General features: G+C 39.4%; 3 protein-coding genes across 5 annotated transcripts; all 3 read right to left on the bottom strand.

The window, feature by feature from the left end:
* Positions 1 to 57: 57 nt before the first annotated feature.
* On the bottom strand, positions 58 to 8,670 carry LOC117567650 (mitogen-activated protein kinase kinase kinase 13-B). Of its 2 annotated transcripts, XM_034247761.2 has the most exons (7): positions 8,529 to 8,670; positions 7,276 to 7,508; positions 3,349 to 3,840; positions 3,093 to 3,284; positions 2,215 to 3,025; positions 1,233 to 2,152; positions 58 to 1,175 (listed from the first exon to the last, which is right to left on the bottom strand). In XM_034247761.2, exons 2-7 carry the CDS (start codon positions 7,434 to 7,436, stop codon positions 782 to 784), a joined length of 2,970 nt encoding a protein of 989 aa, XP_034103652.1. In that variant the 5' UTR covers positions 7,437 to 7,508; positions 8,529 to 8,670; the 3' UTR covers positions 58 to 781. The 2 variants fall into 2 exon arrangements, with proteins under 2 accessions (XP_034103652.1, XP_034103653.1); XM_034247762.2 differs by lacking the exons at positions 7,276 to 7,508; positions 8,529 to 8,670 and adding an exon at positions 5,786 to 6,620.
* A 3,643-nt stretch (positions 8,671 to 12,313) lies between these two features.
* On the bottom strand, positions 12,314 to 16,131 carry LOC117569300 (E3 ubiquitin-protein ligase RNF146-B). 2 transcript variants are annotated; one of them, XM_034250410.2, is made up of 4 exons: positions 15,720 to 16,127; positions 15,515 to 15,654; positions 14,496 to 14,649; positions 12,314 to 13,847 (listed from the first exon to the last, which is right to left on the bottom strand). In XM_034250410.2, exons 1-4 carry the CDS (start codon positions 16,000 to 16,002, stop codon positions 12,985 to 12,987), a joined length of 1,440 nt encoding a protein of 479 aa, XP_034106301.1. In that variant the 5' UTR covers positions 16,003 to 16,127; the 3' UTR covers positions 12,314 to 12,984. The 2 variants fall into 2 exon arrangements, with proteins under 2 accessions (XP_034106301.1, XP_034106303.1); XM_034250412.2 differs by having other exon boundaries at positions 13,845 to 14,375; positions 15,720 to 16,131.
* Positions 16,132 to 20,996: 4,865 nt separating this feature from the next.
* On the bottom strand, positions 20,997 to 24,460 carry LOC117569395 (ornithine aminotransferase, mitochondrial). The gene is made up of 3 exons (XM_034250531.2): positions 24,077 to 24,460; positions 21,348 to 22,162; positions 20,997 to 21,283 (listed from the first exon to the last, which is right to left on the bottom strand). The coding sequence occupies exons 1-3, from the start codon at positions 24,391 to 24,393 to the stop codon at positions 21,123 to 21,125; spliced, it is 1,293 nt and encodes a 430-aa protein (XP_034106422.1). The 5' UTR covers positions 24,394 to 24,460; the 3' UTR covers positions 20,997 to 21,122.
* Between the last annotated feature and the right edge of the window lie 320 nt (positions 24,461 to 24,780).

Raw genomic sequence — 24,780 nt, 5'->3', positions numbered from 1 at the left:
AAACGTGATTCGGAAGTATCCCAAATGCAAACTACAAAATTATAAAATCTAATGCGCTTCGTTTTAAAAAACGTTTCTCTTCGATTTCGTAGCAAATTTTCCGTATATAAAAAATATCCCTGACTATTTTGCGTTACACATACAATAAGTATTTCTCTCATTCTTTTTCTATTTATTGCCTGAGGCCAATTCTATTATTTTTCTTTCTTTCTTAATTACTTAATTTTTTTGTTGTTTTTGTTTTGTTTTGTTTGTTGGGAGCGTGTTGCGATTTAAGCTCTTACGATTGAATACTACTTAATGGCTAAACTAAATGTACAATTACGGCATTTTTTAAATATATTACAAAGGCAGCTTACTGAATTAAACAAAATCATTAACATAGGTGGTTTGCAAATTAGAGGAAATGCAAGAAAACATTACAAGTAGATGACAAAGATTGCCCCAAAAACCCTTACAGTGAATATGGAGGATGAGTTTTGGGTTGGGTTAATGTGGGGACGCCCTGGCTGTTGCGATTTAGGCAAATGATTTAATGGTAACTGAAACGCTCAACGCTTCAAATTGTTGGCCATTATCTATACAGATACATAAACTAAAGAGACGATCGGACATGGACATACATAGTACGACATACGACGACATAGATAATACCATACAGTTTTGGATTTCCTTATGTTTTTTGTTGTTTTTCGTTTTTTTGCTTTGAGTATATAGAGATAGTTGTTTGCGGTTAATTGTTGTAGGAGTTTGTTTTTCACTTAGGCTATGAGTAACTAGGTTAAACCATATTAACGGCGCCATCAGCCTCGTAGGTCGGTATGGATATAATATCGCTGCTGCGAATCGAGCCCATGGCCAACGCTGAAGCCGAAGCTGATGCTGTTGCTTTCGGCTTCTCCTCCTCGTCTTCGCTGGAGTCGCTGGAATCCGTCTCGCTGGAACTTGCATGTTTCTGATGTTGTTGCTGCTGCGTCTGTTTCAGAGCATCCGGTACGTCCGTATTGCTTTCGAGCGTCGAGTGCTGACTCGATGGAGAGTGACTGTACTCGGAGGTGTTCTCCTCATCGGATACAATGACTACATTCCGTTTATGTATGGCAATCTTTTGGGATAGCGGCGCCTTGTAACTGCGTCTTGGCCTCATGCCACGTCCAATGGGCAGACGCCCAATGCTGCAATTGCAAAGAGTTAACGAACTGTCCATCGATTTGAATACCAATCAAACTTACCTTCTTCTGCGCAGCGCATAGTTGTAGTCGGTATCCTCACCCTCTTCATCCGACCAACTATCCTCGCCCAAATGCTCCTGCGACTCGCCATTCGCATTACTTGCAATCACATTTGTGGGATTCTCCTGCAATTGCGTTCGCTTCTGTCTTCTACTCTGCGTGCTGCTGCAACGACTCAGGCTGGGACTGCTATTGACGCCCACATCACGCAACTCTGGTGTATTGCCGGTGTGTGTGTTGACTCCACTGCCACCGTTGCCATTCTCTGTGGCATTTGATTGTATGGACAGCCGATTCTCGTTGATGAATTCAATCACTTTGCGGCCCAAACGCTCGAGATTTTCATTGTCACTGCAGCAGTCGGTGATGTCCAGTCGCTCGTTGCTGTTCATCACATCGTCGATGAGTTGATCGGGACTGGAGCAGGCATCCTGAAAGGTCAGCTCGCTGTTGCTCAGCGAATTGCCATTCGATGGACTGGCGACATTGGCTGGTGAATTGTTGTCCGTTGGCGTGCTCGACTGCACCTTCGCCTGCTGGGCCATGACAGCGGCCATTTGTTGCACGCGTTGCAGCTGCAGCGGCAACTGGCGATGATTGGGAGGCGGTGTCACATCGATCGGTTGCTCGGCACATGGACTTATATCCGTTTCGCTGACATCCATGGCATCGGTTTGAGTTTGCCGCTCGACAAGCTGCACTTTGCGGTTCTCCGGTTCGCTCTGGTAGCGACGATCCCGTGTCGGACTGTATTTGGGCGGTGCGGCAAAGGAGCCGGAGCCATTGCGCCGATGACGCCAAGTCTTTTTATTCTTGCTGCACATGCTGCCGCCAATAACGAGACCGTTACTCACAGCACAGTACGATTTAGGCTGACAGTTGACATCCAGCTGCGCATACAGCATGCACTTAACAGGACTCTATAAAACAAAGGAAGTTGAATTGAATTGTTCAGAATTTATTATTAATAAATAAGACTTACCTCTGGCGTGGTTTCGGGATCGGGTGTTGAGGACTGCTGTTGGATTTGTTGGGCTGGCGGCGCATTCAGGCGACGCCGATAGTGCTGCATTTTCCTGAGTGTGTTTCCCAGTCGCCTCGTGGGCTTATAACCAGATCCAGGCAATTTACGTTCTCGTTCGGCAATTTCCTTCTCCTTCTCCTGCAGCTGTGTCATGCACTCGCTCAGCTCGAAGAACAATTGATTCGTCTTCTGCAGCTTATCCTCATAGACCATGCGTATGTCTTGAGCATGTCGCCATTCAGCAGTGCGTCGCTTTATCAAATCCTGCTCATACTTGTGTATGCTGGTGCCATTCTGTGTGATCTCCTTCAGATGGCAACGCACCTCCTCCTTCCAAGACTTTTGCGTCTCAAAATATTGCTTTTCAGTTTTGCGCAACAACTCCGGCCCGGCAATGTCCAGATGACTGAGTATCTGCCGAAACGAGGGCCGATTGCGTGGCTTACTCTTCCAACAGAGCTTGACGAGCAGCTTGAAGCCCTCGGGGCAAGTGCTGGGCACGAGCAGCTTGAGCGAATTGTTGCCCACACCCCAAATGATGGCCGATGAGTCGACATCCTTGTAGGGTATCTCACACGTGAGCATTTCCCAGAGCACCACACCATACGACCAGATGTCCACCTTCTCAGAGCAGGGCTCATTGCGTATGACTTCGGGCGCCATCCAGGCAACGGTGCCGGCAAAGCTCATCTTGGTGCTAATCTCATTCCACTCGCGACTGGTGCCAAAGTCGCTAATCTTCACCACTTCGTTTGTACTAATCAGTATGCTAAATAAGAGAGAGTGGAGAATTCCAGTTGAGTTCGTTTTCTTAACTTGAATTTAGTTGCACTCACTTGGGACTCTTTAGATCACGATGTATGATCTTGTGTGAGTGCAAATATTGCATGCCCAGGGCGATTTGTTTGGACCAAGAGACCAAACGGGACGGCAACATGACCTGCTCCTCCTTCAGTATATTCTGCAGTGGACCATACGGACAGAACTCCATAATGATGCAAAACACCGGCGATTGTGTGCAAACTCCTCTGTGAAATTCAAACATTCAATTAAGCAACTGTTAAACTTCCTAATTTAAAATAAAAAACTCACTTGAATTTGATAATGTTCTCGTGATCCAGCTTGCGCAAATGCTTAATGTCTGTTTCCTTCAGTTCTTTCACCTTCTTCACGGCCACAATTTCATTCTTCAACTTGCCGCTGAAGACGGCACCTTGGGCTCCGCTGCCCAACCATTCCAGATCCGTTATGGACTCGAAGGGTATTTCCCAGTCTTCACAACGTGGATTCTTCACCTCAATCACACCAGCTTTCCCTATGAAGGACAACACGGGCTTCATACAGCCAAGCAGCCCATACATCCAGCCAATGGGCTTATCCGGGTGCCCAAAAGCACTAGCCAATCCTCCTCCGCCGGCGTGTGGAGGCCATCGCTGTTGGCACGTATTCTCGGCACTGCTGTCCGTGATCTCTGCATAGTTATTGTGATGCTGCGGGGCAGATGAGTCGATGTCGGCTGATTTAAAGGGCAGATCTGTTGTGGCCAGTCCTAGATGTCCAAACTCATCCTGCAGACAGGCCATGCTTTGAAATTAGAAGAGCAAAATGGAATTCAATGTTTAAAAAATAGTCTGGATTCAAGAAATCTCATATGGTAGAATTTCCCCCAAACCCTTTATAGAATAATTGAAAAATTGCAGATATATTATTTTGTCTTGATTGTAAACTTTGAAGCTATACAGCTAGATAAAATCAAAAAGCCTTATCAATTTGCCTATTAAATGATTGTATTCTAATATTTTTTATCTAGCTTGCAAAAACAGAATATAGTACTCAAATTACTATCTCGTAGACTTAACCAGGTCTTGAAAACTTCAAAAGCTATATTTACCAAATTTTAATTGACCTGTTCTTTTTTTTTAGAAATAATTCTAAGAAGTGAGATTCACGTATATTGTGAATAAGGTAAAATTAGTATTTCCAAACCTATTTCAAAATTTTTTAAAATTGTTAATTTTTTCGTTTATAGAATTTTTTCACTTTCTCCTTTTGTGTGCGTAGTTTAAAAATACAAGTTTTGATTGATAACACTTGACAATTTGCATGGAAAATTGGTTCTTTATCTAGAACAAAGTTTGTGTATCTTGATGTTGATATCACCAACGTTATCTGGTTTTGTCAAATCATACAGCGTGACGCTGGTTCTATTGTCCATTTAAGGTGCTTTGACAAGTTTCCAGATCACATTTCCAATAGAATGGAAACTAATTTTAGAAAACCGGTTCACATACAAAAATTCTAATGTTCATTATCATATCGAGGAACAATACAACTATGGGACATAAATCTCAAGTCGCAATAACAGATATGTTGAACGGTAAATTATAAATCAATTGCGTACAATAATCTACTAGTAAGTGATTCGAGGGTTTTATATTTAGAATATTAGATAGTGTGTCATTAAAGTACATATGTACATTTAGAGTGTTTATATAGTATACATACTATAAGTATGCACAACTAAAGCTCTGCAAATAAATAGTCAAAGAGCCGGAGAATGATCACGATAATAGTTCTTTTCACAAATGAAACTTCTAAGCATACACACATACACCACACACACAGATACATTCCAAGAGTGTGTGTGCACTAACACAAAAGCAGTTCCTGTCGTTTTGAAGCTTGTGCTTGGAATTTGTATTTGTTGTTTTTATTTTGCACGCGATAAGATAAATAATCACCAATAACAGAGAAAGAGAGAGAGAGGGAGAGTGAGAGGGAAGCGCAAGAAGCATGAATAGACAGCCTAGCGTTCGCAGCCGTTGCCGCAGCTTTTTTAGTTTCAGGTGAAAAACATTTATCAAAACAATAACAATAGCAATAAAAACAACAACAACAAATAGGCAGGCATAGAAAGTCTGATGGCTTGTCAAGTCGAAGCGACGTGAGCGAACAGGCAAAATCACCTGTTGCCGTCGATAAGCACACAACCACATTTGCACGCACGCACACAGACACAGATTCGGCACCTACACATTGACATTGTGTGCTCTGTGCAGATTTTGTTTCCCAGCATGTGCAGCTATATAGACATCCCGCTCGCACTGCTTTATTGGTGTGGGGGTGATGAAGCTGTTCTTTTCACAAGTCGACGCCGACGTCGATGCCGCTGCCGACGCCGACAGCGCACAACTAATGTCAAAAACCTTTTAATTATGAAATTTAAACGCATTAATTAATTGCTATAGCAGCACGTTTTGACCTTTTGTTGCTGTTGTTATTTTTTTTTTGGGTGACGTGCAGTTCATAGAACGCGGAAATTTAGCTAGTTTTGCTTGGGTATTGTTTTTTGCCGAGCTCAGCAAGTGCAACGCATAACGGTATTTTCTGAAGTGAGTCAGTGTTGTGTTTCCCCAAAATTGCAGATGTTGCAGTGTTGGCAAAAGAGCCAAGAACATGTATTATTTCTCTAATGGCCAGCAATTTATCGATATCCTTGATTGCACAAACGCCATTTTTGCTAATTTACCTCTTTTCCTTTGTTATTATTTTATCCGGTGGATCGGTGCGACCAAAAATTGATATATAATAGACCATTGTGTTGATGTTGTTTTCACCGCTTCTTTCGCGCTAATTTTCACGGTTAATTGTGTTTGTTTTTGCAATTAGTTTTGTTGTTCTTTGCGCACTTTTGCTTTTTTGTTGTTTACGAACTCATTCATTAATACACCGACGACGACGACGCTTTGCTGCATTAATGCAAATTTTTACACTCGGCTCTTTTTTGCGGTCGCTGCCAGACGTTTTTTACGCACTGTATAAACCCAGTGACAATAATAACAACAACTTTTGATTAAAAAAACGTTCATTCGCTTCGTGCCAAGCACAGCCAGCCACCGAACCGAACCAGCCAACCAAACACCACCAAAAAATACAACAAGAACAACTATACGCTTTTTGGCGTTTTTGTTGTCGTCAGAAAAAAAATGACGTCAAGGTAAGTGGTAAAGTGTCGCTGTTGTTGCTGCTGCTGCGGCTGCGTTAATTACACGACCAAGAAGCGGCTGCGTAACACTTTCGTTTTGTGTGTGTAGGTGTATGTAATAATTTCATGAATTTTTTGCACAAAATGTATAAAAACTGCGCCATCACATGCACGTATGCACACAAACACTAACACATGTTCGCAACTGATTTGACGATAAGCAGTGTTATTTTTATTATTTTCGTCTGCTCGCACATATACACATGAACAACAAATACAGAGACACGTTAAGGCAGGCTCACAATTTGATTGACACACACAGACTCGATCTCACTCGCTCTTACGCGGCGACAACCAACTGAAACGATTGATTTTCGCAGACTAAATTGCGAGCGTAAGCGTTGGAGCATAGCCCCTAAACGAACGCTCATTTCACATTATCAGGCACAGCTTTGCGCTCTCCCACTCCCTCTCCCTCGTGCTCATTAGCGTTTCCTCTCGCCACGCTCCATCTCCATCTCTCTCCCGCTCTCGTGCTTTTGCACGTTCATTGTTATCAAGTTGTGTTGTTAGAGTGACCAACTTTGGGAAGTGCTTGCATTGGACACCACCACCAACAACAACAACAAAGCAGCATGCGGGCTGGTCTGCCTTAGCTTTGAAACCAGTTTGCGACACATGCAGGTGTGTGTTTGTTTCTGTAAGGCAGTAATTTCAACTTTCAAAGGTGGCCTGCTTGCCTGCCTCCCATTGTGAACAAGGAAACTTAAACGTTCCCGATTCTGTGTTTATCATTTCACCACAACTCGGCGTTTTGCACGTGTTCAATAATTGTTTATCGCAAACATACAAATATCCAATATTGTACACAAACAATTGGAAGTGTATGTGTTTATTTATTAAGAATACGGGGTTTTATTCCAGTGTTCGCTAGCTGTGATAAAACTGATATACTCCAAATGAACATGACCTTGACCAATAACAATTTATGACATTTTTTCGATTATGCACGAGATACAAGATCGATAGCTTACCTTCTGCGCAAATTATCGGTTTGGTCCAGCGATAAATTTGGACTGCTGCCATGATGTCTGCGCCTGCCGTAGTGCAGTTGTTGTTGCTGCTGCTGCCTGGAGGCGGCGACATTGACCAAATCATCACGACTTTTGCTCAGACTGTCGCTAAATGGTTGCATTGTCCGTTACTTTTGTTGTGGGGAAATTATAGTTGCTGGATGCCCTACGACATGCTGGGCGTAACGGTCAGGCTGTGAACGAGCAACGATGAACGCGTTAGAAGTCGAAAACGTATCACAAACATTTTATCAATGAAAAACTACGTAAAATCAATAGGCAGCCGAACGACGTCAAACGCCAACTCGCAGGATGCGCATACAAACAAATACTGTGTTTGAGTGTGTACGTATGTATGTGTGTACGTTAGCATTGGGGGATGCAGGCACGTTCAGTCGCATTGGCGTCAGTCCCCCCCCCCCCCCTTCTCGTTACGCTTGAGAAAGAAAAAGCGAAATGCGCAAACGGCAAAAATTACAGCAGTGGATGGTGAGCGACCCACGCAAAGCGTTAACGCATCTATAGTGAGAAGGGGGAGGAAAGCTTTAAGCCATCGCGGAAGCGCGTGATAAAGCACAAGAAGAAGAGACGTCGATAGTCCATTGAACAATTTCAAGACCATCATACATACAGACACTTGTCTATGTATAGATTTATTTTATTCATATATCAATTCAATTACCGCACTTTTCACTTTCAAATGCATCGCTGCTATTCATTTTTTTTACATTTTTATCGTATATGCCTTAACTTGGCAAATTACACAAAAGAACGAACACACACGCACAGCGACATTTTAATGTGTGTGTGAGTTTGTTGAGCATACACACACATAAGCAGCTACGTACAATTTTGTATTCCACTTCTTCTGCTTCGCCTTTTGCTTATTTTTTTTTGTTTTTTGGTGCTGTGCTTTTTAACTTGGCTAAAGCTAGAACATAACAACAACAACCAACTACAATGAAATTTTGCCACACACACCAACGCGATTTACACACACACACATACACCGACACACGGTCTCTCACAGAGTCAGTTGGAAACCTTACAGCGCAGCTTATACTTTTGTGCTGTTGCTGCTGCTTCTTCTTCTTCTACTTCGTTTGCTTCGGTTAAAGAAAATCAATAAATTTTTATTTGCACTTTCAAGTGCAGTTTTGTACATTTTTCACTTAGTTTTGCATACGAATTTCATTACTTATATTATCACTTACATTTCTTGCGTATTTCGAGAAATTTATTTGTAGTTTTAAACAAAAAAACATTAACAAACACAAAAGACTGGTTTGCCTTTAGTTGCGCTTTTAGATAACGTTCCGACCGACCGACCGTCCGCACCAAAGGTAGATACAAATCAACTAACCAAAAAAGACGAAAAAAACTGGCGCACGCTCAGCCTGAGACTCTGGCCGAGAGCATCAGCAATTGGTATGTACCAACTGCTGATACAGCGCTCAAGCGGGCCAATTTCCTCCCTCAAAACCAGTTTGGAGCGCAGGTTGAACTGCGCATGTGCCTGTGCAAGTGTGTGTGTGAGAGGGAGACACACACTGAGAGAGCGAGGGAGAGTGAGAGAACGCACAAATGAGAGCCATCCCATGGCCAGTGAGCGACGACAGCGACAACGATGGCAACCACCAACACCAACATTAACACCACCACCAACACATTTAAGCTGTAGTTGTTGTTGTTGCTTTGCTTTTCAAGTTGTTTGGCTAAAGTCAAAGCCGAAGTATGCACGATCACGAGCCATTGAAAAGCTCTGTTTTATGGTTACAAGAGCTTCAAAGCTCACAACATATTATTTGTTTACGCTAAGGAGGTGTTATATTTATTCTTTTTCAGACACATAGGTTCTTTTCGACTTTCTCTAGATATAATTTTGTCAAGTTGAAGAAGAGTTAAAGATTTCAAATATAGGTAGTAATAGTATTATATGCTAATTATTTTTGTTTGATGAAACTAATTTTACTTATGTGTTTACATACATGTCACTTGATACTTGAGTGGAAAAGTTTGACTTACACTGGACTGCAAAAGTGGGACATTGTGTTGCGAAAATGAGTGGATATGTTTTTTTCCTTGAGTAATTGTCTAATTGTGCAACGTATGTAGTCTTTTTATTACGTATACGTTATTTTTGTAGGTTAATATAAGACTTTTTTACTTTAACATAGTTTTGAAGTAAACATAATATTTTATCTTTTTTGAAAACTTTTTTGAGCAGTGGAAATATTACATCCATTAAGTATCGATCTCAACATTTCCGTGAAATCGATTTACATATGTATAAAATTTGCTAATACTTACTCAAATGATTTAAATTATAAAGAATTCCCAATTTTATGTTAAGACTATTATTTGAACCATTTACAGGTGCGCCATTACTTGAACCATTTTTAGTGACCGTAAACTTTTAAAACATAACGAAGCTTTGCATTTTGTGACCGTTTAAATAAATTTGTTTTAAACGCTTTTGTTGATCATTAATCGGATTATTAATTTAGATTCTATGTGCTATAAACGATTTCTCAGAATTATGTAGATTATTTCAAGTGTGCAAGCACTGCAGCTTGTCTGATAAGAGGCGGCAACAATGTGTTACACAAGTTCTGTCGACGTTTGCCTATTTAATTATGTGATATTTCAAGAACAGGTAAGAATACGGGAGGGCATAAGAAAAAATGCAGCAGGTAGCATAATTTCTAGGTAAACAGCGATGACTCATACAGGGAACTGCTGACACCCAGAGAACTCTCCAAAACCCGAATCCGAACATACATATTTATGTGACAGCTACGATCGCTGCTTTGCTTGCTCCATCTTTTTCACACAATCCCATTGCGCACTCTTTCGCACGCTTACACTGCTTTGAGCCTGTTGCTGTCCGTTTTCTTGTTTGTTCACTAACAACAACAACAACAGCGACGGCGATAATAAGAGGCCCAGTAAATTAATATGCTGCATACGTGCGTTTTCTTTTGGTCCATTGCGCATGACTCAATAGTCAAGCATTTGTAGACGGACAGGGTCCGATGCCGATCCCCTTGTCCAAACAATTTTTAAGTTCCTCTCACGAAGAACAGACAAAGACCAAAAAGGTAACGAAAAGGATTTCAATTGAAGTCGAGACCAGGTAAACGAGTATAGACAACAAGTGCTTCTTGAAAGAGGGTTGCTTGCTATTGACACCAATTATGGAAGTCTTTATAGAAAAAGATAAATATCTGAATGTTTTCAATAGAACTGTGATTGCACGATATTGTAGATTGTACTGTCACATTAATCATTGGGTGTTAATGCTTACCATTATACAAATTTAAGTGAAGAAGTTTGAAAAATGATTTAATGTGATATGTATGAAGCATTTATTATGATATGTTACCAGAATCATCTTACTTTTTCCTTATTCTCTGAATTTGTTTATTAACAGTACTTCGACAGTTCCAGTCGATGCACTGGAATATCTGCAATTACTCGTATTATTACTAACAATACTAGAGTTGACACTCTAGAAATCATACTTTCGTCATTGTGGTCGGCAATTTTTTGTCATCTGCAGATAACCGTAGATTAGATAACTAGAAAGATTTATGCTTCATGTAAAATATAGTAAGTACATAGATATCAAAGCAAATCTTATTATATTTTATTTACTTATTTACGTACTTATTTATTTAATTACTTACGGGTGCATTGGAATAACTTTGCTGTTAATTTAGTCGAATGATCATTAGAGAAAACAACTTGTTCCGGTATTTTGTTGAATGTGAATGTTTATTGCCAACTTAATTACAATAATAGGTAAGATTCTTAAACATAATACTAAATCAACGTGTCTTGCACACATCAGCTTCTTCTTCCGCTAGATAAAACTAGGTATATCTAAAAATATGCCTCATTATGGAGCATTATTTTTGTTTTATTCTGAGTGGTTATTACCAAGTATTTCATAATGTTTCAAGTACATATGTATATGCATAAATGAATTGCTTAAATAAATGTGACATGCTGTTAATGTAAGGTTAACAATAAGCGGAGTTGTTAATATTTTGCGCTTGGCACAGAGTTTTGATTTGATTTAATTTCCCATTACTAAATTAGAGAATGAATTTATGATGAAATGAATAAAGTCTTTAGTGATGCTTAAAGTTATCAGATCAAAGAGAACCAACTGGAGAAAGAAAATGACTATGCGAGGCAGAGAGAAGATACAGAGAAAGAGAGAGAAAAACTTTCAGGAGGAGGCATACAAAATGAACTTATTCTAATTGAATGTCTTTTTCTTTTTGCCAGACATGAGGATCAATGTGACAGGTATGTTAAACATATGAGTAATACACATTTTTGTTGGCTTTTTGCGTTTTGATATTACCGGAGGGGGAGAAGGAGGAGAGCTCTCGCAGTTGTAGTCAGTAGAGCTTTAGGAATATCGTTGATACAAGGGTAGCTATGAATAGGCATTTCACAGTTAGAAGTAATGGCGGGGTACAAATCGAAAACGAATCTATAAAACAGTAGTCACAAAATATACATAAATACATTATTAATATATTATACACGATTTCGAGTATATAGGCAATTTGCAAATGCATTCGGGCTAGACACAATTGACGTTCAACGTAAATGGATTACAAAAATATAAAGTACAGAAAGAAAAATTCAGACTCAATTGTGACTAACCGAAATGTTAATAATAACTTATATATTAAATGTTCACAGAAATGTTTTATATATTTTTTAATCATTATTTTAACGCACTTAACGGCGGACTTATAACACTAACAAAACAGATTTTGTTCAGTTTTGCAGAAGCTACCCGAAAATAATACATCTACTTTATAAACTGAATTGCACTTCAGTTAAATGATAGTACACATCAAGTTTGTCCATTGATTTCTTGGTCACCCAATCGAATATACAGATCTGTATTGTCCTTCTCACACTACGCTTTTCTTGGTGGATGCTTAATTGGCTCGGTTGCGGGGGTTAATAGATATTCTTTTTTTTTTTGTGTTTTTACATTTATATATGATCATTGTAAATTGTTTGTAAACACAAGTATATCTTATGTTAAACACAGAGGATTACGATACATACATGTGTGAATAGCTTGACAACAATCCATTAAAGAGATTCGGAAGCGATCTTAACTTAATATACTTTATGTGGTATTTTGGTAATCTGGGATTTCTGTGAATATTTTGTGTGTTTGTGTGTTGTCTGTACTCTTGGAGAGACAATTTGAATATGTTGACATTACAATTACCTAATCACATCTCGCCTTTTAGTTAGCTCGTTTACAGTTTACGGTTTGTTCAGGTTCAGATCGATAAGGAATTTCTATGTACTATATGTATGTATGTATATATAGTGTATGTTTTGTATTTGTAAGTATGTATGTTACCCTGTTGGCTTCTTCCGTCTTGCACTCTTGCTCACGCATAGAGCCCTATATAGTGATTTTATATAGTTAGTTCTCAGGTACGCGCGGCATTTCTCTAGTTAACATTCCGAAATGATGACATTTCTAAAAAGGAACTTCGATCGCGTTTCGAGCTTTTAGCTGCTTTCATTTTTCTTTTTGTTTAGTGTATTCCTAAGCTATGTCTTGTAGATTTATATGTAGAATTGTGTAGATGTGTGTGTGTGTGGTGTGCTCAAGAAAGTTTAAAAACCCATTGTGCCATTGTGTCCATTGTGTGGGCGTTCGCTCGCCTCCGTTTGCTCAACCACTGTTGTATTATTATCGCCTGCATTATGCTCATCGGCATTGTCATTATCATCGTCATCCTCATCACTGGAGTCGGCAAAGTTGCGCATGGTGAGCGCCTGAAAATCGTTCAAGGCCTGCTCGAAGAGATCTATGGTATGCTGATTGGTCTCAATCACCTGCTGTGTCGTATCCAGCAGATCCTCGGTGGCACTGAGCATGAGATCCTGTATCGAATTCGAGTGCGAGGAGGCAAGCGAACGCGAGGCACTCAAACCCACCATACCAGGGGACTGTTGTTGCTCTGTTGTCCCAGCCCCAACCCCGGCACCTGCACCTGTTGTGTGATTGGTTTGTTGTGGATTGGAGTAGGTTTGCTCACCGCTCAGATCGTTGGCGCTGTCACTGATATTGCTGGCCGCCAGGCCGCGTGTCAGCTCATCCGCATGGGCAAGCGTTGAGCCAATGATGTCGCTGGCAATCCGGATGGCTGCATCTCTGGCTGCGATCGTCGATATAAAGCTGGAGGGGCCACCCAAAGCGGCAGCTGTCGGTGTGGGATTGCTGGGGCGACTGAAGACCGTATCACTGGTCACCTGGTTGCCCTCGATGCGCAATCCAGCGACGCCTTTCTTGGGTATGGTGGCCAAGTCACGTTTGACGCGACGACATCGATTGGGCTCGTTTTGACGCTGCTGCACTAGCTGCTCCAGATCCACGATGTACACATAGCCGGCGACGAGTATGGAGCAGGATTTGTCACCCTTTTTGAAGGCCTCCTCAATGTCCTGGCTGGTGCGATCATCATATTGCCACCATCCTGCACAGTAAGCAGTTAAAAAGTGGATTTTTGTTGACTTAGGATTATGGAATGGTGAAATGCGGGAAATTAGGAAACGAGGAAGTGTTTTGTTAGATGAAATGGTTTGTAGTTATTTGGCACGAAGTCCAGCGACGCCTTTAACGACTGGTTTTGGGTCCGAGGACTTGAGACGCACAATATTGCGCTTTTTGCTTGGCTGTGAGCTCAACGCCTGCGACATTTGAGCCAGATCAATGATGTATATTTGGCCACAGATTAGCTGCGTCAATTTGCTTGGATCTGTCGTAACTGCTTCACAGTCGGAGCTACTGTCAGTCGAGGACTGCGTGTAACATTCAACATCGTCGTAGTCATCCTCATACTCGAAGTCGAAGCAATTATCATCATCATCCATAGAAATACGCGAATTTCTACTCTGTGTAGTAGACGTCATCCATTTAGGATTTTTGGTTTTATATGCTTCGAAGGCCTTAAAAGCAGTCTCGATGTCATCGTTCGTACGCTCGTCGTAGGCCCACCAACCGCCTACGATTTGATTTTGTGTGTGTTTGTGATTTGGATTATGGATAAATGGAGAACTGGGTTCCATGGGGGCCAAAGGCGGCGCCACCATCACCACCACCAAAAAGAAATGCATACACTCACCATTGCGTCCCTCGTAGTACCATTGATAACCATCCTCGGTGGCACGTGTGGCATAAATATCATCGATGCCATTCACTAGCTGCGGGTGATCGAGGAATTCGGCGGGAATCTCACGTCGGCACATCGCACAGCGACGATTTTTGTAGGCAACTCCCTGTAAGAACAATATAAAGGGTTAACAAATGGTTTTTTAATATTTTATTAATGAAAAACTGATTAAATTTGGATATTTAGTCAAATCCCTTTACATTAACGGAACTGTTCTCATTAAAAGCATGCAAATCGTACACTATGAAACACAATAAATCAAAACCATTTTACTAATGAGAATACAAATCTAAGGCTTTCTAATCTTCCAAACCTGAGGCTTACATATTTTAAAGTTGTTCTTAATCTCTAGAAAGCTGAATTCCTGGTTGATAATTATTCAAGCTTAAATCTATAATCGTGTCGCTTTAAAACAATGTAAATGAAGAAGTTTGCATAATTTAACATGTCATTAAGATATCGATGTTTAGCTGAGCACAGCAATGTTTATAACAGAACTACTTTTAATTGAAACTATTCGACATTGAAATAAAGGTTTTGATTTATAAACCGTCTTAAATCATTGTAATGACAACCGGGTCTGGGAATGTATTCTATTTATAAACACTATGTGCAACAACTATTTATCCTTGCACGAACGAAAACTGGTTTCAATTCAATTACAAAAATGTAGAAGATTTCTATTGAGGCCAGCGACTATGCTTTTCCAGCAATTCGATGTCGCTATGCGGAAGCTAATAGAATATAGTAATTGAAGCTGGCGCACGTCCAGTTCGATTTGGGTAGTAGAAACAGCCTTGAACTTGCTTTTGGGCGCACGCGTTTAAGCCGATTTTGGGCGAATGAAAATTAATTCACAAAAAAAACTCGACAGGAACGCAACTTGCATGCGTAAATAGCTTGCAAATGCTTCCGGCTTTGGGTGAGGGGGGCTGGGTTTTTAGGTTTGCGGCTGTGATTGGAATACGCACCTTAACGCATAAGAAGCAGAAGATGTGACCGCAGGGAAGACGTGCGGGATGTATACAGGTCTGTAGGCATATGGCGCATTCCAGTGCAGCGCTTTGAGAGTCCGAGGTGGCATCAGGTGCAGGTGCCAAGGCGCCACCATCTTGAGAAGTCACAACAAAAGGTTTTATTAAGAGACGCACTTGCGTTGTTGTAGTGTATTGTTACCCGTTGTTTCACTGTTTGCTGTTTTAAGTGAATCACCTGTTCCAGTGTTGGAATTGGTCGCCGCTGCAGCAGCAGCTGCGGCAGCGGCAGCAGCTGAGGTGGATGGTGACATGCAGAGATCGATCACAGGCATAACAGGACGCGCAACACTAACAAACTGCACATCTTTCTCCTCGTCGTCACTGTCGTCTAAAACTATGATAGCATTGTTGGTATTGGGGGTGTTTGGCTCTGTGTTATTGATACCGCCATCGCTGCTGCTTGTTGCACGTTGTTGCGACATGATTTATGGATTTATTCACGTACGCGAACGTTTGCACAACGCGTCAAAATAAATTGTTTCTTTTTCTTTTCAGCTGCGTCCCAGGTATGTTGATCAGCGTGACCGTTCAGATGACAATTCAAAATATACTAGAAAATATATAATATATTGCATGCAGTCACACTGTTGTTGATATACAAGTTGCTGTAATCGATACATTTGCTTATGTTATTTCAAATACTTAATAAAATTATAATTTAAACAATTTATAAATATGTAGTCTTTAACATGCTGTATAGTATTATGAATTGCAGAAATACACAGATTAAAAAGCTGCGCATTAAAATTTATGGGCAGCACTTGCAGTATGCTCGCAGAATCGATAAATGTTCGTTAGTGTTGTATAAAACTGCGCAACGCAAAGCGCGCAATTTGAATGACAATTTAAAATGGAAGACCACGGCTTTAACGATTTTTAATTTTGGCATGATAGCTTACTTATATTAATTCATTAACGAATGTGTTCAGCCGGCAATCTACAGTTGAATTATAACACATTCAATTTAATTCATGCAAAAGCCAATTAAAATTATGCGCTTCATTACATGTAACACCTTTTCACACACACACACACACACACAATGCGTAGTCAACAAGCTGCCGCCCCCCGCGTACCAGGTAATTTAACTTCATAAAAATTGACAGCCCTTACAGTCGGCAGCATAAATAAAAAAACTTCAGCGCTCGTCACATGGCATCACGCACATTTTAATATGCAGTCAGCATGTTGCAAAAAAAAGGACTAAAAAATAGAATGAACGAGGCGAGCAATTGTTGAGGAGACAGTTATATGCAGGCCTTTTGAACTCATTACATGAAAATCAATTTTTGGTTTATTTTTGCTGCATGGGCGACTGTCCTCCACAATTGCATGTCATTTTTTGTCAATTACACACACACACACACAAACACCCCATGCGAGTTGAAGTTGCATGGTCAATTGCCTAATTGCGCGTCCCCCGGGCAGACAAACGCGTTGAACTCAACTGCCGACTGTCGACGAGTTTTGTAAATTACTCCACACATGCCAATGTTGCTACTGTTGTTCTTGTTGTTGTTGTTGTTGGAGCCTTTGGGCTGTTTAATGCACGTGCCTCACTCAGTGTTGCCATTTAAAAATGTGCCTGCAAAAAGAGAAGTCAACCACTACGTGCTCCGAACTGTCTCTGATTTTCCCCCAAAAAACTGTTTAATATGCGACACAAGTTTTCCAACTCGAACCAACCATTCCATTCACCTTGTGCCATTTTTAATTGTTCCACGAGTCCTGGCAATTGAATTTTCATGCGACAAACAAGTAAAGCAAAATAATGTTAGCTTCTGTCTCCAGTGCCTTGTGGTTATTCGACCACAAAGAAAAACATCTAATCCTCAATCTGAATGTAATTATCACAAAAAAGAAAAGAAAACACAAAAACCGAAAACGTTTATGGCCGCAGTTGCCTCTAGATTATTAACACAAAGAGCGCCATCAAGTCATAAGCATAAAAATATTACAACTCACAGCAGTTTTTTACCCTCAAAAAGACAAAAAAGAACTGCGTTGTCCTTGGGGCAGGGATCGTCTTTGCTATTGTCTACTTTGCACCCTCTTTTGCGGCATTTTGTAATAAGCTACTTTTGCATTGCTCTTTATTTTATCATTTGACTCTCTCCAACCATTCATTTTATTATCTTTTTTTTTTGCTTTCCTTCGTTGTGCAAATCCCTTTAATCAACGAAAATTGTCTGTTCACACATGTGAGCCTTGAGCCTTATTACGGAAAATGTTGTGCATCGCTAAGCTCTAATAAATTTACGAGCATTTAAGCAAAACAGCCAAGATTTGCACAATTTCCTATTAAAATGTTGATTTTTATATCGTTTTTTTATATTAACAGATCGTAAATTGGTTATTGCTTATAAGAAAATATGATGCTTCGAATTGCAAAGCAATTTATAAGATTTTGAATACATCGAAAAATTATCAAAGAAATCTTTCAAAAAATTGTTTTTTTTTTTGGGTTTTTATTTATATTTCTGTTATTAGTAATTTTTTATAAATAATTTTTCCAGGAATATTGTGCTTGCATATTTTAAAACTTCGCTTTCCTCAGCCCTCTTTAACTTCACTGCATCTTCAGTCGCCAAATCATATGCTGCTTAATAAAAAAAAACTCAGCGACAATTTCAACGTAATCTAAACCATTTCAATTTGCCAAACTGTCTGTTGCCTCCAGCCAAAATCTCACTGACAAGCCATCCAAGTCAACTTTCAACCTGTCCCCATTCCATTTCCATTCCCATTCTCTTTCCCACCTCAAGTAACTGTCCTGCTCTTCTCGTTGGGGGTTGGGCGTCTTGTTTGTCCTTAAGTCTCAGCTGCTTGTCACTTGCATATTGATTTTAAAGATTTACATCAGGCGAGCATAAAGCAGAAGCAAGCCAGGCAGCCAGGCAGCCATCAAGCAGCAGCAAAGCAGGCACAACAGGTGACAAGAAGCGCAACGCCCATAAGTAGGTTAGAGTCTTAATACCCTGTAGCAAATAGACTAGCACGAAGAGTTGTTAACTGTATAATATATTGAACAAAAACTACATTATATTTAATTTTAATTTCTTTTAATTAAATTAAATTTAATTTATACTTGAATATAATTTTGTTAATGGGCTAAATATTGGGTTTTAACTTTCAGTGAAGCATACAAAATTTCATACTAAAAAATAAAATAAATCTAATATGCTTTTGAATAGAATGTAGAATAGAATACATAGAATAGATATAGAATATACATACCATATATGTTTTTCAATAAAAACAAAAATATATAAATATTGGAATATTCTTAGTTATGCTTGTTTTGGTTAGCGTTCAATTGTTTTCTATAAATATTACCTTAAAAATCAATTAACAAAGATAGTTAACATTTTCCAAGTTATTTTAAGTAATCTAATAAGGAAAACTTTTATTTTTAAACCTATACTTTCTTGTAACATAAGGCGATGCATTTCTCCAGGGTATTTACTACACCATTATTACAATTTTACTCCTGTTTACGCCCCCATTTGCTTTGGCTGTCAACAAGGTGCAAAGCTTGCCCCCGGGACAATGTTTCGATTTGTGATTTTATCGCGTTGTATTTGATTGTTATTGTTGTTGCAATTTGCTGGCAGCAATTGGAAAGCAATTGAAAGCGATATGCCAAATACCCGTAACAGTTGACAATTGAACTGGAAAGTGGATGTGGAATAAGAAGGGAAGAAATTGTTCCGTCTCAGCTAATTAAAAGTTTGAACATTAAAAAAACAGTTGACAACGAAGTGCGAATGTGGGAATCTTATCTTAAAGCTCATAAAACGTTGGGTAAAACTCCTCATTCCTCCCCTGAATTGCAATCAAAGCACTTGAAGTTGACCTGGCCAGTTCAAGTCATGGGTTAATACAACGTCTTATGAGCTACTTTGAATGTGAATGGCAAGTTGCAGACCTAAGCTTATCGTCTACAACAAACAACGAAACCAACGACAAAAAAAAAGGAAAAGGACTCTGCTCTGCTTTTGTTGGGGGGTGTCAAAAACCACACGCCACTTGGCTGCCTTTTGTGCCCAGTTCTGCTCTAGCTTTTGTCCATAATCTTGGGCATTTTATCGCCGTCCATCTGTTGATGTCTTTATTAGAAAAAAAAGAGAAACCAAAGAGAAACGGCAACAAAAAATGAAGGAAGAAAATGCAATTTTTAGCCCATTTTTTTGTGGGTTTTATTGCCAGACAGGACACTCCTTAAGCATTTTATTAGCAGCAAACTTTTGAACTTGAAGTTGTCTTCAGTCTGCTGTTGTCCTCAGCAGGCGCTTCACATAATTAAATAAAGCGTTAAAATTAAAAATAAAGATTTTCCACAACGATTTTGCGAGGAAAGGTTCTTCGGTGATGGGGATGGGGAAATATGTTTGTCAGGACACAGCGCATCCTTGCTCGGCCTGGTGATAAGCGTAGTTACAATGCGGCAACATTTTTGTCACCCCCTGCATTCCTCCGCCCAGTGTTAATTCGTTTTTTATGCGCGTTTGCGCCTTATTCTTTTAAAGCACCAAAGTCAGGCGAAGATAAGGCGAAAATGTTGCGACATTTTCCGCCTTGTAATTGTCCTACAGGATGCGCGGTGTCCAAGTTTATTGCCTAACGACCGCGGCACGTTCCAAGTTCCGAGTTCTGGCCCCATTCAGAGTGTGGTCTCCTTTTTATATTTTAATTAAAAAAATAAGGAATGCTAACGTTGACACACTCAGACATGGCAGGAAAAGAGTGAATGAAGCAAGAGAATGGGAACAGATAGACGTAAAGAATGGGGAAGATGGTAAATGGATGTTCAGTTAAGTTATTAACGTTATGAATGCTTAAAGTTTGATACCATTTCACGCACTTTTTATCGAAGAAAATCATGACTATAGAAATTTAAATAGGGGTCAACATATAAGTGAAACTGCTTCAAATAAAAGTGTTGATAATGATAGTATTAAAACGGGTTTCAAAAACCATAAATAGACATTTTTAGAATCAGAACAGGGTTATTTTTTAAATAGAATGTTAGAAATCGATACGCATTTTCAATAAAATCAAAACAGTGCTGTATTATTTTTAAAATGTACCAAAATAATATACTGACAAAAATACTAAATAATGCCAATGGCTTTATTTGGTATATCGATATACTATTACATTCTAAATATACTGAAAAGTGAAAAATTCCGGGATTCTGTCTGTTACATATATTTCCTGTAGGCAGAAAGTTTCAATAACCTTTTATAAAAGATATAGTATTATCAATTCAGTAAAAACATAGTAATCAATATGTTGGATTGTGAAATCAAAACGTTGAGACTTGATTTAGAATCTGAATTAAATATCATAAAAACAAAATTAAAACGCTGCAACAAGCCATATATCATAATAGATATAAATAAATATAAAGTAATTTAAACTGGCAGAAAATTCGGTTTTATTATACAAATTATAGTAAGTTTTTGTTCAGACTTTTGAAAGAGTTGTAAGAGGCTAATTAATAAATGCTATTCGATTGGAAACTTCTGTAATACACGCTTCACATGGACAGAATGGTCTTCTTGATGATGTCAATGCTCTCCAGCATTTGTGCCTCGTTGATGACCAGCGGAGGAGCAAATCGAATGATGTCACCATGAGTTGGCTTGGCCAGCAAGCCGTTGTCCTTAAGCTTCATACAAACATCCCAGGCATCGTGTTCTAAGAAAGCAAAGAAGAATTTAATTGATGATCGTAACTGAAATAACGTTTGTCTTCGACTTACTTGAACTGATGACGATGGCATTCAGCAGTCCCTTGCCTCTGACCACAGACACCACATCCTTGGGCAACTTTGAGAGTTCGCTGCGCAGCAGTTCACCCATTTTGAAGGCATTCTCGGCCAGTTTCTCCTCCTGCAGCACCTCTAGGGCAGCCATGGCCACACGGCAGCCAAGCGGATTGCCACCATAAGTGGAACCGTGCTCTCCAGGCTTGATGCACAGCATCACCTCATCGTTGCAGAGCACAGCCGAAACGGGATAGACACCACCGGACAAAGCTTTGCCCAGAATCAGAATATCAGGCTGCACTTCTTCGTAGTCCACCGCCAACATGCGTCCTGTGCGTGCCAGACCTGTCTGCACCTCATCCGCAATCCAGAGCACATTGTGTTTGGAGCATAGCTCACGCACCTTGCGCAGATAACCCTCGTCGGGCACCACAACACCAGCCTCGCCCTGAATGGGCTCCACCATGAAGGCGCACACATTAGGATCCTGCAGAGCCTGCTCTAGGGCAGTCACATTATTGTAATCGATCAGCTCAAAGCCAGGCATGAATGGACCAAAGCCCTCGTAGCTGCTGGGATCATTCGATGCGGAAACGGCGGACAATGTGCGACCCCAGAAGTTGTTGCGTGCAAAGATGATCTTGGCTTGATTCTTGGGTATCTGCTTCTTCAGGTATCCCCACTTACGGGCCAGCTTGCAAGCTGTCTCACCGCCTTCCACGCCCGTGTTCATGGGAAGTACTTTTTCGTAGCCAAAGAACTTGGTAATATATTCCTCATATTCACCGAGAACATCCGAATAGAAAGCACTAAGTAAAGGAAGAAAACCGTAAGAAAGTTAAAAAAGATTGCAGAAAAAAAGAATCAATTCTTAAAAGGAAATAAAAGGAATATTTTATGGTATAGAACTCTCCAAAAAATAATAAATCAAATAAACGATTTGTATTTATAGTAAAAGATAAATACTATCAAGTAATTTATAATATATTATAGTAGATTAGCTTGTTTTGCATAGTAAAAATGTAATAGAGATAAGTTCGAAATAAGAAAATCAGGTGGAAAAAATTGTAGGCGAAAGACTAATTTTTAAAGTGAGACGAACTTACAAATTATAGATTTGAATTTAAAAATAAAGACACCATTTGAAGGGCTCTATTCTAGACTCAACTATTGACCTACAAAATACTAATCGTATGGGGAAATAATTGAGATCTATGACAGTAGTGACATGACTACATAAGAAGAGGAATATTGAAATTAATCTCGCTGATAACCTCAGAAGTGTCATTTATTTTCAAATCTGAATCAAAATAAAATATTAGTCGCAATTCACACTCTGAATGCACCAATAAATCATAATTTGAAATCATTATCGTATTCCGTTGCACTTGAATAGATTTTATGAGAGATTTGAGAATATTGTCGCCGGTTTTAATTGGTTTTCTTTGTTTCAGGTTCAGTGGTAATGTTTGACTTTTAGGCTCAATGATTGTTTATAAGGTTCATAAAATGATACGAGCTTGATTAATCACTTGTTATTTTATTTTTCTTGTTTGCTAATTTTAGCACATGGCATACATTTTTAGCTGATAAGATGTTTTTTTTTTTTTATAATTTTGGGTGTTGGTAAAGCAAATCACGAGATTAAAGTCATTACACTCGAGAGCCAAATTATCATTCATCCTGTTTTTAAGTAGTATATTTTGTTACACTCTCTAGAGTACTTCATATAAGCATAATCATCAATTACTTCGATTAGATAAGAAAATTACTATTGCCAATATATATTAAGAGATTCTTGTAGGCGGAATAATGAACAAACAAGTGGAATATTTGTGAAGTAATTTTTTATTCACAGATAATTCAGTTGTCATTTCGTTATCTCTTTATAAGTCGCAGACAGTCAATTGGCACTGTACTCAGTAAACTAATTCAATTAAAAAGTCAGACTTATTTATTAAAGCTATTAATACTCTGAAAGTTGCTAGGAATTTATCATTAAAAACCAATCAATTATTTGAGGAATTTTATTTGTCTAATTTGAGCTTCCAAAAATGAGTAAGTATTTCAAATTTTCCGTCAATTGGTTTTGTGTTTTTTTCCCGCAGTTAGCAACAGTTCCATGATTATTGATAACGGAACTTATTGTCACTGATAGCTTAAAAACAAACACTCATACTACACTCATTACGGCTGGGCAATAAACCTAATGCTGGCACAGTAACATTAAAAACAATATGAAATGGCTATCTTAAGCATGATGAAGATTAAATACCCTTGCCGGACTTTATACAGTTCATTATCTGACTTTACTTTAACTGGAACTTGAATTAAGTGATAGCAAATCATTTCCGTTGCTTAAATACATTTTTTTTTTAGTCCTAGCAACTAGTATTATATTTTCTGTAACCGTACTTGTTTTGAAAAAATATATTATTGTTTTCAGTTCTAATAAAAAATTGTACACAAAAATAAAAATATTTACTATTTTGTATAAACAAATCTATAAACTTTAATACGCATTTTCTACTATTGACGCTCCCCCGAATATTTTGTCACATATTGCGTGTTAAAACCTTATTACTCTGCTGCAAAGAGTAGCTAAAGTCAAGGTCACTGAAATATTTTGAAAATAAAGCTCTTAAAGCTCCGCCCGATAAGATGCAAAAGGGGCACGTCTGGTGGAAAGTGATTCTGTCATTCTTTCGGGTGTTTCAACTCACCGTGACGTCAGCGCCAGTTTCTGTGACTGCTCCGTCAGAGCCTTAATAATCTTGGGATGGCAGTGACCTTGATTGACAGCCGAATAGGCGCTCAGATAGTCAAAGTAGCGTTTGCCCTCCACATCCCACACGTGCACACCTTCGCCCCGGCTAAGCGCCACCGGCAACGGATGATAGTTGTGTGCACCGTATTTCTGCTCACGTGCAAAGACCGCCTCAGAGCGACTGCTGCTCTCAGTCGCCTCTTTGGGTTGTGTCTTTTGGGCAATGCCACCGAGACGGCTGGCAATACCGCGTGTGCACAGTTTGGAAAACATTTTCGCTTAGTAAATAATAAACGTTCAAACACTTTTACTCTTGATCGCTGTTTGGGACTAACTGAAAGTTCGCTGGCGTCGACAGCGCGCTATTTATACTTTTTTTGTTTTTTGTCAAGTCAGGCGATACGCGATAAGCTTTTTAAGTGCAGCCCCCCAGCGTAGATTCATTAAGAGAGCAAGCAGAGAGAAAGGAAAAGAGAGAGAGCGCGTGGAAAAGAGAGAGGGACCGGTGTCTATAGCGTGCTTGTACTTAATTTTTAGCAGGTTGTTTTTGCTCTGTTTTCGCAGCTTAGTTGGATTACTTACTTAGTCGTCTTATCTGCGTAGCTTTCGGCGTAATAAGCTCCTTAGCAATACACATTCATACATATTTTAATATACATG

Source organism: Drosophila albomicans, chromosome 3, assembly GCF_009650485.2.
Source record: "Drosophila albomicans strain 15112-1751.03 chromosome 3, ASM965048v2, whole genome shotgun sequence".
NCBI classification, from domain to species: Eukaryota; Metazoa; Arthropoda; class Insecta; order Diptera; family Drosophilidae; genus Drosophila; species Drosophila albomicans.
Note: the sequence above shows the minus strand (reverse complement) of the source record. Positions and strands in the feature narration are given on the sequence as shown.

Bases quoted from the DNA above. Each gene is read 5' to 3' on its own strand.
- LOC117569395 (XM_034250531.2), bottom strand. From the start codon at position 24,393: ATGTTTTCCAAACTGTGCACACGCGGTATTGCCAGCCGTCTCGGTGGC. The intron at 22,163-24,076 runs GTGAGTTGAAAC...TCCTTTACTTAG, and splicing joins AAACTGGCGCTGACGTCACG to TGCTTTCTATTCGGATGTTC. The intron at 21,284-21,347 runs GTAAGTCGAAGA...TTGCTTTCTTAG, and splicing joins TGCCATCGTCATCAGTTCAA to AACACGATGCCTGGGATGTT.
- LOC117567650 (XM_034247761.2), bottom strand. From the start codon at position 7,436: ATGCAACCATTTAGCGACAGTCTGAGCAAAAGTCGTGATGATTTGGTC. The intron at 3,841-7,275 runs GTAAGCTATCGA...CTAATTTCAAAG, and splicing joins ACCGATAATTTGCGCAGAAG to CATGGCCTGTCTGCAGGATG. The intron at 2,153-2,214 runs GTAAGTCTTATT...TTTGTTTTATAG, and splicing joins ATCCCGAAACCACGCCAGAG to AGTCCTGTTAAGTGCATGCT.
- LOC117569300 (XM_034250410.2), bottom strand. From the start codon at position 16,002: ATGTCGCAACAACGTGCAACAAGCAGCAGCGATGGCGGTATCAATAAC. The intron at 15,655-15,719 runs GTAACAATACAC...TGACTTCTCAAG, and splicing joins AGCAAACAGTGAAACAACGG to ATGGTGGCGCCTTGGCACCT. The intron at 13,848-14,495 runs GTGAGTGTATGC...CTTACTGTGCAG, and splicing joins GTACTACGAGGGACGCAATG to GATGGTGGCAATATGATGAT.